Source organism: Equus quagga, chromosome 7 (genome assembly GCF_021613505.1).
Source record: "Equus quagga isolate Etosha38 chromosome 7, UCLA_HA_Equagga_1.0, whole genome shotgun sequence".
NCBI lineage: Eukaryota > Metazoa > Chordata > Mammalia > Perissodactyla > Equidae > Equus > Equus quagga.
In genome coordinates this window covers 47,093,856-47,104,893 of record NC_060273.1, presented here as the reverse complement: position 1 = coordinate 47,104,893, position 11,038 = coordinate 47,093,856, and the positions used below count along the sequence as shown (strand labels likewise).

General features: G+C 59.4%; 3 protein-coding genes across 3 annotated transcripts; 1 reads left to right on the top strand and 2 right to left on the bottom strand.

Annotated features, from left to right (window-relative positions):
• Positions 1–257: 257 nt before the first annotated feature.
• Positions 258–2,456, bottom strand: RAB24 (RAB24, member RAS oncogene family). The gene is made up of 8 exons (XM_046668009.1): positions 1,989–2,456; positions 1,838–1,906; positions 1,574–1,652; positions 1,396–1,463; positions 1,211–1,310; positions 939–989; positions 738–800; positions 258–617 (listed from the first exon to the last, which is right to left on the bottom strand). The coding sequence occupies exons 1-8, from the start codon at positions 2,103–2,105 to the stop codon at positions 553–555; spliced, it is 612 nt and encodes a 203-aa protein (XP_046523965.1). The 5' UTR covers positions 2,106–2,456; the 3' UTR covers positions 258–552.
• Positions 2,457–2,603: 147 nt separating this feature from the next.
• Positions 2,604–5,883, top strand: PRELID1 (PRELI domain containing 1). Its single transcript, XM_046668008.1, has 5 exons — positions 2,604–2,842; positions 3,430–3,655; positions 4,801–4,914; positions 5,027–5,105; positions 5,336–5,883. The coding sequence occupies exons 1-5, from the start codon at positions 2,751–2,753 to the stop codon at positions 5,482–5,484; spliced, it is 660 nt and encodes a 219-aa protein (XP_046523964.1). The 5' UTR covers positions 2,604–2,750; the 3' UTR covers positions 5,485–5,883.
• Positions 5,884–6,139: 256 nt separating this feature from the next.
• Positions 6,140–10,803, bottom strand: MXD3 (MAX dimerization protein 3). The gene is made up of 6 exons (XM_046667330.1): positions 10,271–10,803; positions 9,898–10,003; positions 9,207–9,236; positions 8,964–9,078; positions 6,724–6,907; positions 6,140–6,650 (listed from the first exon to the last, which is right to left on the bottom strand). The coding sequence occupies exons 1-6, from the start codon at positions 10,338–10,340 to the stop codon at positions 6,535–6,537; spliced, it is 621 nt and encodes a 206-aa protein (XP_046523286.1). The 5' UTR covers positions 10,341–10,803; the 3' UTR covers positions 6,140–6,534.
• Between the last annotated feature and the right edge of the window lie 235 nt (positions 10,804–11,038).

Here is an 11,038-nt window from a genome sequence, read left to right as displayed (position 1 = left end):
TCAGCACCAGGAAGGAATGTGAGCTTTCCACTGCCCCAACACCAGTCTTTCACCCTATCTTGGCCCCCACTAAAAAAATAGGAAAGGGCCCTTTTGGTTTTCAATTATCTCAGCTGCAACCTTGGGGTGAAGTTACATGGTTTCCAAAGGAAAATAAGAGCTGAGAGAAGCCTTAATATAGGAAATGAGGCCAGCCAGGTGGCCCCAGAAAGAACTAGGTGTCGGCACCCAATCCACACAGCAGGGAAAGGGGTGAGTGAGATTCACAGTGCATTGATTTTATTTACAAATCAGAAGCCACTTAAGTAAGCTGCAGACACAAGTGCTGTCCAGGGCAGAGGCCTGAGGTCCAAATCAGCCCTTACCCTCCTCATGCCCATCAGTCAGCCCAATGCTGCCTCTCTTCCCTGGGCCAGCACAGGCAGGTGACACCTCTGCTGCCACGGGGACCTGGGGTAGCTCAGGCGCTTGACCACCCAAGCCCGGGAAAGAGCTAGGTCCAGCCCCTCTGGAGGAATTCCTTTAATTCCCCCAGGCCAGATGAGTGATGACTCAGTGATGACAACAGCTGTAGAAATAGGGGTTTGCCTTCTGGCCCAGGTCCACGCCCTTGTCCTCTGTTAGAGAGAGAGGTGGCAGCTCAGCAGCATTCTGCTGGGGGATCCGGTAACTCCGTGAAGGGGGCCAGATGCTGTGGGCCTGGAGGAAGCCTCCAGAGAGGCTAGGGAAGCACACACCTGTCATCACCTGGAAGGCAGCCACACTGACGTAATCCTCTGCCACTTTCTGGAAGAGCTCGTCTGGCAGGAAAAAGGACGGTCAGTGAGGGCCCAATGCCAGTAGCCCTGGGATCACCCAGTGACCCAGCCCTCTAGGTTCTTCCCTGCCGCCTCTGGTGCTCTGCCTGCTTCTGCTGTGAGGTCCAAGACAGCACTCACCCACACTCTGGCCTGTCTTGCTGGATGTTTCAAACAGCTGAGCTTTGATATCTGTAAAGAGAAGTGACTAAAGCCTCTGTCTGAGAATCAGGTGGACATAGACAAAGGGTAAGACTAGCCATTCAGGGAATCTTCTGGAGCCCACGGGTCAAGGAAGGACAGAAAGCCTTCGGGGGGATCTTGCCGTGGCAGCCAAGGCAGTCCCTATTTCCTGTGACCCACCCAAGCAGCCATTTCCCTCCCCCACCCCCAGGGAGCTGAGCAGCAGCTACTGTCAGCGTAATCCTGGACGTCGTGGAAGTCCACACGGCGACGCCGCCTGTCCTCCTCTAGCAGGTCACTCTTGGTGCCACAGAGGTAGATCTGACAGCCCTAAAGCAGAAGACAAGGTCAGGGCCACCCCCACGGACCACTGGAGCCCCAGTTCCTGGTCCTCTGGTGAGGTCTGGCTGCCTACCTCCTCTAGGTTGCGCAGTTCCTTCACCCAGAACTTTGCCCGCTCAAAGCTGCTACTGTCCGTAAGGTCTTGGTATAGGACACGCAAGAAACACAACCAAGAGTCAGGGGCCGTTCTCTAAGGCCAGCCTGTCACCTACCCCTTCTTGTTTGAGGAAACAGGTCAGAACCCTCCTTACCATAGCAGACGATGGCAGCCTTGGCGCCCCGATAGTAGATTCGGCTCATGGCCTCGTAGCGCTCAGAGCCTGCCGTGTCCTGAAGGGCAGGGGGAGGCTCAGCCCTGGCCTGAGTTCCTGAGCTTACTCCCCACGTCCTCCAGACCCCCACTTTTAAACTGGGGTTTAGAGAGGAGAAACGGCCTCTAGGAAGCCACAAGTCAGTAATAGGCAAGACCTCCTCAGGAATGGGTTTTCCCAGGACTACTTGCCCACGGGACTTACCCAAATACCCAAAGTCACCGTCCGGTCTCCGACGGACATCACCTTGGCCACGAAGGCGGCCCCGATGGTCTGCAACCAGAGCGAAGGGCTCAGGGCCGCGGTGCGGGCTGGACCCCTCCCCCCCGTGCCCAGCCCCGCGGGGCACACTCACGTTCTGATAGGGCCCCACCAGGAAGCGGTCGTGCACGTATCGCTCCACCAGGCTCGTCTTGCCCACGTACTCCTTGCCCAGCATCACCACCTTGACGTCCACGCGCTGCCCGCTCATGCTCCCGGGGCCGCCTCACCCGCGTCAGGGGCCTGAGCGAGGGCGGGAGGCAAACCCGGATCTCCACTCAGGCAGGCTGCGCCCAAGCCTCAGTCCCCGAGCCGGGGCGCCAACTCGCCACTCGAGATACCGCGTCGGGCTCGAGCCCTGGCAGCGCCCCCGTGTGCCCCCGCTCTTCGGTCCCGGGCACTGCTCCTCCTTCGAAGGAAGAGCCCAGGACCCGGGGCGGCCTGGGAGCGCGCGGGGCAGCGCCCTCAACGGCGCCGCACACCGCCGCCCGCTCGCCCGCCCGCCGTAGGCGCCGCTCCCGCACCGAGTCCCCACCCAGCCCGGGGCCCCTCCGACCAGCCTCCGGCCCGCAGCGCCGCGACTCCCGCGGGGGAAGGGGGGAGAGGTTGAGGGGGCGGGGCCGCGAGGTCACGTGTGCGGGCGCCGGAAGTGGTGGGTTTAGCGCGGCTGCGCCGGAAGTGGCGCGCGTCCCGACAGCTCCTCATGGCGGCGGCGGAGGCTGGTTGGGCGCGGCGCGGTGGTGACTGAGCTGCGAGCCTGGCGGGCGTGCGCCGAGCCCCGGCCCGGCCTCCGCGTGCCCCCCGGGCTCCGCACTCCTGATGCTGCGCGGGTGCTGAGCCTGCCCCGGCCGGGACGATGGTGAAGTATTTCCTGGGCCAGAGCGTGCTCCGGAGTTCCTGGGACCAAGTGTTCGCTGCCTTTTGGCAGCGGTACCCGAATCCCTATAGGTACGTGGCCCTGGAGAGAGCAGGCCTCCCCCTCGTTGTTTGGAGTTCGAAGTGTGGGGCGGGAAAGACTCGACACTGAGTCCGAGGTAGGGGATCGCCGGCACCATGGCCTTCTTTAGGGCAGGAGGACCCTATCGGGGAAGGGGCCAGGCCTGGCCTGCAAGGAACTTGGAAGGAGGCTGGGCCTGGGCAGTGGTTTACTTGAGGCCTTAGTCTAAGGTTCTCTGATCTCGGGGTGATGAGACAGGAAGAGGCGGTGGCACAGGAGCTGGGAGGGATCTTGGGGTTGGAAATCCGGGCGCTTCCCTACTACTCTGCCCGTGGCGCGCTCTGGTGGTGCAATAAATCATGAGGCCCGGCCTGGCTGGATGGCCCAGGAATCCAGGTCAGCGAGGGGGCAGGAGTTGGAATTTGCCCCGGGATAGGCTCAAGGGACTCTAGTTCAGGTGTGAGCCACGGCACAGATCACTCTGCAAGTTTAGGGGAAGGCGTGGCCATTCTGGGCTGGGAGGCTCCAGATGGGAACCCCAACAAGCAGCCTTTCAGGGACAGGCTCCCAAGGGTCACCTTCACTCTGACACCTGCAGCAAGCATGTCTTGACGGAAGACATAGTACACCGGGAGGTGACCCCTGACCAGAAGCTCCTGTCCCGGCGACTCCTGACCAAGACCAACAGGATGCCCCGCTGGGCCGAGCGACTGTTTCCTGCCAATGTTGCTCACTCGGTGTACATCCTGGAGGATTCTATTGTGGACCCACAGAACCAGACCATGACCACCTTCACCTGGAACATCAACCATGCCCGGCTGATGGTGAGACCCTCCTTGATCCCCTCAAAAGTAGAGAGCTCTAGACTTGTGGCTAGGGAGCTTCTCTGGTCTGAGGCACAGCTGGGTTACTGATGAATGATGGCTGTAGAGTACAAACTCTGATGATCTTTTCAGCTGGTCAGCCTCTCTCAACCTGTCTTTTGACCCATTCCTACCGGGGTGGGGGAGCGGGGTACCTGTTTTAGAAAATTGCTGCAGGTAGTAAATGCAGAGCATTCACACTGTGCCTGGCACATGCACACGTTGGGCCCACAGGAGTGATGCTGAGAGAGAGGGGCAGTGGTTTTCAAACGGGAGTCCATCAAGCAGTGCTTTGGATGTGCCTCAGAGCGGGCGAGGGTCTGGGCCCCTTTCCTCACGTTGGCTAGAGAAGTTCCACTTTTATCTGTCTTACGTAATAGATTTCTGCCTGAGAATTTGGGGGAAAAGAGGTTCCACGTACCTTTGATTGCTTGCCTTTCAAAAAGCTTGAAAACCTACAGTTTAGGGAACATTCTACAGTATCTTCTTACATGTGAATACCCTAAAAGCTTTCAGAGAACTCTCGTTCTCTTTCTCAGCTAATCTGTTACTCTCTATAGTGCAAAGAAGGAAGTGAGGTTCAGAGAGGGCTACTGTACTGTGAGGGCACTACCTCTGTTTTGTAAATTCCCAAGATAGCCATCCAGCTGTGAGAAATGTCTTTAAATCCAACTGTGAGACACATCTTTTAAGTGTTTCTCTTGGAAGTACTGGTGCACGCTCTCCTCTTGTATTGAGAGCTGTGAAGATTGCCAGATTTCCGTTTTTACGTGGACTGCCGGGGAGCTCAAGAGCTGCAGTGGGTAGAAGGCAGGCTAGGCTAAAAACACGGCACGTGTCTAGACACAAAGGTATAAAACAAAATCCAGGGCCAGAAGGGAAACCTTTTAGTTTGAAGGGTCAGAGGAGAGGTTTTAGAAAGCAGAATGACCTTTTTTATGTTCTTACTCTCTTCCTGAAATGCAGCTTGGGGATGCAATAAGGGAAAGGAAGGGATTTTTGTTTTATTGCTTTCCCTCATGGAAAGAGACGGGATCAAATTTATGTGCAAGTTGGCAAAGTGAAAGACTGCCACATGATTGTGGTTGGCCCAACTCCCTGCACAGGTGGTGGAGGAACGATGTGTTTACTGTGTGAACTCTGATAACAGTGGCTGGACCGAAATCCGCCGGGAAGCCTGGGTCTCCTCTGGCTTATTTGGTGTCTCCAGAGCTGTCCAGGTGAGCAGCGTTGTGGGGTGCTGGGGCTCGGGGACCCAGAGCATTTGGCATAGAGGCTGGGCTGCGAGTCAGTGGGCAGCTCTGAATCCTTTCGCTTCTCATCTGTTGCCAGGAATTTGGTCTGGCCCGGTTCAAAAGCAACGTGACCAAGACTATGAAGGGTTTTGAGTACATCTTGGCCAAGCTGCAAGGTGAGCACTCTGGGCACAGACAGAGGCTGGGGTCAAGTCCTACTTGCCCTGACTGGTGTGGAGCGTGGTGCTGTCACCACCCCACTCTAAGCCTTAGATGCCTCATCTGTCCCTGGGGGCAAACGCTGCCTTTCCAGTGGGCTCCGCCCATAGGAAGTGAATGTCAGGGTGGGTGACTGTGTGGGTCTTCATGGCATCCTCTGAAGCCAGCCCCTTGCCCTTTGCTGCAGGCGAGGCTCCTTCCAAATCCCTTGTGGAGACAGCCAAGGAAGCCAAGGAGAAGGCAAGGGAGACAGCACTGGCAGCTACAGAGAAGGCCAAGGACCTCGCCAGCAAGGCCGCCACCAAGAAGCAGCAGCAGCAGCAGCAGTTCGTGTAGGCAGCCTGGGCCTTAGGGCAGCAGCCCACCAGACCGCCCACCTCAGGCCCCCTGCCCTCTCCCCCTCGTACTTCATGATTAAAAGTCAACTTCCAGCCCTCTCTACTGTCTGGGCGGTGGGCTGGGGGTGTGTCCTTTTGGGCATCTACGGTGCACCAGGCACGTTACCAACATCTGAGCCGAGTCTGCTTATTCTCACATTGGGCAGCTGAGGACAGAGGCACAGAGAGGTGCAGTGACTTGCCCAGGGTCACAGACAGCGTGCGGGTGACATGGTCATAAATGCTAGACTGTACGCTCCACGAGGGCAGGACCTGTGTTTTGTTGTCCGATGTGTCCCAGGTAGCTGGAACAAGGTCCAGCATATACCAGGCACTCAATAAATATCTGTTGAATTCAGTCAGCCCCAGCTCTGGAGTCGGAAAGCTTTGGCTCGTATCTTGACTCCACTGTTTCCTGGCTTTGGACCTCACGCTAGTCACATCACTCAGCCTCAGTCCCCCTGCAAAGGCAGGGCAGACGGCCTCCGAGCTGTGGGGGTTTAAGGGGCCCGGCCTGGCACAATCAAGAGTGTTAGTGGTGGCTGCTGGTTGCACTTCCTCTTTTCCAGTCTGTCTGTGGCTGGGAGTTCCCCCATTTTCATCAGGCAAGACCACGGACAGGAAGTTAAGAAAGAGGCTTTTAATGAAAATACTGTACAGTATCTGCGGAGCAAAGGCCAGGGGGCCTTGTCTAGGAAGAAACATGAGGGCCCAAGAGGCTTCCTGCCCTCATGGGGACAGCAGAGCCCAGTGCTTCAAAAAAGGCCTAGATGGGCAGCCCAGGCCCAAGCTGCCTGCCCTGCAGGGCTTGGGGGCGCAGGCCCCGTTCCCAGGAGGGACTCCCGGCAGCCAGCAGCGGGGTGGGGGGAGCACCTGTTCCCACACAAGGGTCCTTTTAGTCCATTCCAACAGGAGGTGACTCCGAGCAGCCCTTGAGGCTTGAGGAGGCTCCTCCCTGGCAGAGCGGAGGGTGGTCTGAGGGCAGAGGCCCGCTCTGGGGCGGCAAAGGTCATAGCCAGGCACCGCTGCAGTGTGAGTAGCTGTGCTCCTGGCCGGTGCTGAAGCCCCGCAGCAGCTCAGCCTCACCCCCGAACACCAGGCTCTCCACGTCCACCTCCAGCTCCTCTGCACAGGGAGAGGCCAGTCAGGAGACCTGGCCCACGTGGCCCACACGACCCCTCCACGTTAGGGCACTCACCTTGGTCTGAGTCGGAGCGCTCGGAGGAGAGGCCCGAAGAGTCCAGGCTGTCCGCCCGCAGCCGCTCCCGCTCGCCTGGCCCTGCCAGCCCCCGGAGCTGCTCCAGCTGCTGCTTCAGGCTCTGCTGCTTGCTGCGCAGCTTCTCCTTGAGCCTCCGGGCTCGCTGCTCCTGCTCCTCCAGTTTCTGCAGATCCCAAGGAGCAAGGGATCAAGGGGCCGGGGTCAGCTGCCCTGGGGGCTCAACACCACGTGGCAGCAGGCCATGACCACTGAGTGACTCTGCCTTAGACGGGGACCTCCCTAAATCTGGGCCCCAGAGCGTTGCTCCCACATCCCCAGGAAGCCTGTGAATTCTGTCTAGATGGGTGGGGGAGGGAGGGCAGCACAATCTCACAGGCCTTCAGACCTGGTTGAGTGATGTGAGCAGGACGAGTGTGCTGGTGTGAAACAACGGATGGGGGACAGTGGCACTGGCGAGTGCATGGCTCAAGGAAGTGGCCACCTCCAGTTTCCAGCTAGTTACTGCCATGTGGAAACAGGCCCAGTGCTGCCAGATCTCCCAATTTCTTCAAGAGAAGCTGGAAATTCAGATGTTTTTCCATGTCAAATGTCTAAGTGCTGCCAACTAATTTAAATGTTTAGAAAACAGATCAAAGGCCACCAGTTTGTAACTCCTGGCCAAGACCCTCCCAGAAGCCCTAAGACTTCCTCATTAATCTCCCCCCCACCCCCACTGAGCTCTGCCAGCCCTGAATTCTAGGGAGGGAGGGCCAAGGGTTCTCCATCAGAGCCCTAGGTGGGCAGAAGCCTGCATTCAGCCAACAAGAAGGGGAGAAGTGGGCGAGGGGGCACTTAGACTGGGTGTAGGAGGATGAGTAAGAGCTGCCCAGGCAGGGTTGGGAAAGGAAGGCGTATCCAGGCGGAGGGAAACTGGGAAGAGCATGGAGGGTTCAGCGTTTTTGGTGGGGAATGGGGGTAGATGAGACCAAAAAAGCAGATCAGTGGCACGGCCTGAGTTGTGAAGGGCCTTGAGTTTCACGGGAAGTAAGGAAATGAAACTCCTGTCAGGCGCCTTGGAAGGTTTTTAGCAGGAGACAGACCTGCACAGATCTATGTGCTGCAAAGAACATTGTAGGGCAAGGTGGACGACAGCCTGGTGGAGGCAAAACAGGAAGCAGGGAGTGCAGGAGAGGGCTGATGGGGCTTCAAGGAAGGAGCAATCCCCACATCCTGCCCACAGGCCACCAGCACCCGAGGGCATCTCATCCTCCGAGGACCAGGCCAGGCAAGCTCCACGTGAGAAAGCGGGGCCAGCCACGGCCAGGGTGTCATTCAGCCACAATGAGGGGAATGCAGGCACCGTGGGGCAGTGCAGACAGTTCCCATACCGTGATTTGTTTACTGCATGGTACCTGGATCTGTATCTGCCACAGCCCCAGAGCTGGCAGAACAGGTGCTCAATAAATACTTGTTGAAGGAAAGAATGCAAGTCAGGAGACCTGGGCCTGTGTTCAGAATCGGCCTCTCCTCAGCTGTAGTACCTGTCCTTAGCTGGGCTGTGCCCCCATTTCTTCCTCTGTCAAAAGGGCCAGGAGGGCAGGAGAAGGCCTCCACTGTTTCCAAGGCCCTTCTACTCCCCGCTCTGATTGAGTCAGCACTCCCCACCCATGTCCACCAGGGGGCGCTGAGATCAGCCCAGCCAACAGCAAGGGCCCTGGGAGGACGGTGACTGTCGTCCTCTCAGTCCTTCCCCCTCCTGGCTGCTGGAGCTGCCTCCCAAAGTGGCAGGAGGCTGCACCACCCAGAACAGGAGGGCTTGAAGGATGGGGGAGAGGGAGAGCAAGGACCAGCCCTCTGCAGTCGGAGGGACCCTCACACACGACCCATCACAGAATCTTTTCAACAGCCATACCCCCATACAGAGGAGGAAAGGAAGTCCAGGGAGGCTAAGTGACTCGCCCAGGGTCTCACAGTGGGGATCAAAGTAATAAGAGCTGTAATAACAACAGTGAATGGTTATTGGGCGAACTTGCTGAAGCCTCAGAACAATCCTCTGAGTTATTTTCTGCTTTTCTTCATACTTCACAAATTTGGAAACTGAATAGCATAGAGAACTGTCCCATGTCACCCATTCGGGCTGTGACCTGATGCCTCTCTCTCCAGTTCGACCCAGCCGCTCCCTACTCCTCCTGCTCACGGTCCCGGCAAGTTGGCTGCAGGCTGCAGGGGTAGCTCCCTACCTGGATGTGCATCCTGGCCCGGCGCAACAGGCTCAGTGTGGTGTATCGGGCACAGTCAGCCCCGAGGGGCATCTGCTGCTTCAGCTGCTCCAGGCACCGCTTCAGCTGGGCCCTCCTGTGGGGGAAGGGGTCTGGAGGGCAGTGCCAGCCCAGCCTTGCTGGCCAGAGGGACAGCAGGGGAGGGCAGTTGAGAGGGAGGCAGTTCCTGGGACGTGGTGCTGTCAGGGCAGGGCTGGGACTCACCTGCGCTTCTCCAGTTCGTTGTGCACAGACCTGCCAATGCCAGGGAGGATGGGGTGAGGGGGCGTCAGCTACTGTCCACACCCTCAGTCCCAGGGTTTCCAGGAGCTCAAAATCCACCACAGATGTCTGTCCCAAACTAGCCCAGTGTGGGGACTTTGTGCTGGCCTTGGGCAACTGAGTCCCCAGACAGACGCAGAGACACACAAGGGGCCAAATGCTGAGAGAAGCCAAATGAGGCCCCCCACCAGCAGTCAGACAGGACTTCCTGGACAGAGGTGACAACTGAGCTGAGCCCAGCAACACAAGTTACTCAAAGCGGGTAGTGGAGGGAGAAGCATTCAAATTGAGGGGAACATCATGTGCAAAAAGTTGGGACAAGGAGAGAAAAGGATTGGAAACCTGTGGGGGAAAGCAAATGGTTTCATAGGTGAAGTGTAGGGGTGAGTGGACTCGGGATCCAGCGCCTTGCTCACAGTTCCTGACACATCACGGGTGCTCAAGATACAGTCCTTGAATGAATGGAAGGGTGTGTGTTTGGGGGGTGGGGAGATGGCAGGAGGATCTGAATGCCTCCAGAGCAGGGTACCTGGCCCAGAAGATGCAAGCAACAAGGAGGAAGTGGGCAGAGGAGCGGCCTGATGAGGGACGGCGCCCATCCCCCCTACTCCCCTCCGCCCCCAGCCCTCCTCACCGCCCACTGTCCAGAGCGCCAGGAGCTTGCGGGGATCGCTTCCTCCTCCTTTGGACGGGGCCCGGACTGCGGTGCGGGCACAGGGACGCGTAGCCATGCTCGGCCTCTGCCAGAGAGAGCCCCCGCCCGCGTCAGGCTGGGGCTGGTCCCAGCGGGCGCCCCTGGCACAGCACGGTCAGGGAGGGGCTTTTGGCGCGAGGGCCATTTCTCCAACCCCTCCCAGGCCGACGGCCCGCGGACCCCTCTCAAGTGGAGCGGGCGCCCTGGGTCTACTGCCCTAAGGCCATGCATCCTTCAAGTTGGGATCCAACTCCAGCCCAGGCCCGTGTCAGCGAGGTCGCTGCCTGGAGTCCAGCCAAGGGTTCTTCCTCACCTCTCTCGCGGCGCTCCAGGAACTCGGCCGCCTGCAGCAGGACCTGGATGTTGCTAGCCACGGGTTCCATGTCGGCGACAGCTGGCGGCGGGCGGGCCTGGGGTGCTGACCGGAGGAGCGGCTGCACCACTTTTGTTACAATGTAACTGACACAGTGCAACAAACACAGGCGGCCGGCCCCGCCCCCGGGTCGCCCCGCCCCCGGGACGGCCCAGCTCTGAGCTCCGCCCCCCTCGGTATGGGCCCGGGAACCGCAGCCCACCCTCCGCGAACCTGCCCGCCCCAGCCCCCTCGGACTCCCGCGGGGCTGGGACGGGCTCCGGCTCCAGGCCCGGCCTTTGGGCGAACCCCTGGGCTGGTTGGTTCTGCGTCTTGCCCTCTCTGCTCAGCGACCGCGCACCGGTTACTTGGCGTCTCTGGGCCTCTTTCCAGCCCCGTGCTTGTGGGGAGGGCCCGGCACAAGGAACACTGCTTTGGGGGCCCACGGTCCCCGGGAGGCCCCTGACTCCGCCGCTGCACGTGGGCGCCGCCGGGGCGGCGCGGGCGGGCTCCCTAGCCCGTTTGCCCATCGCCTCCGGCGGCTCGCTGTAGTCACCCTCGGGGCGGGGCCAGGCAGCCTCTGAGGCCCTATTGGCTGCGCGCGGCTCCGCCCTCTCCCGCTGCTGGTCAACACGTTCCGGCGGGAAAAGTAGCAGGTTTGAAATTTGAAAACCCGGGCGGTGGGGGCGGGATTGAGCGGGGAACGAGGCTGCAGTGCGCAGGCGCCGG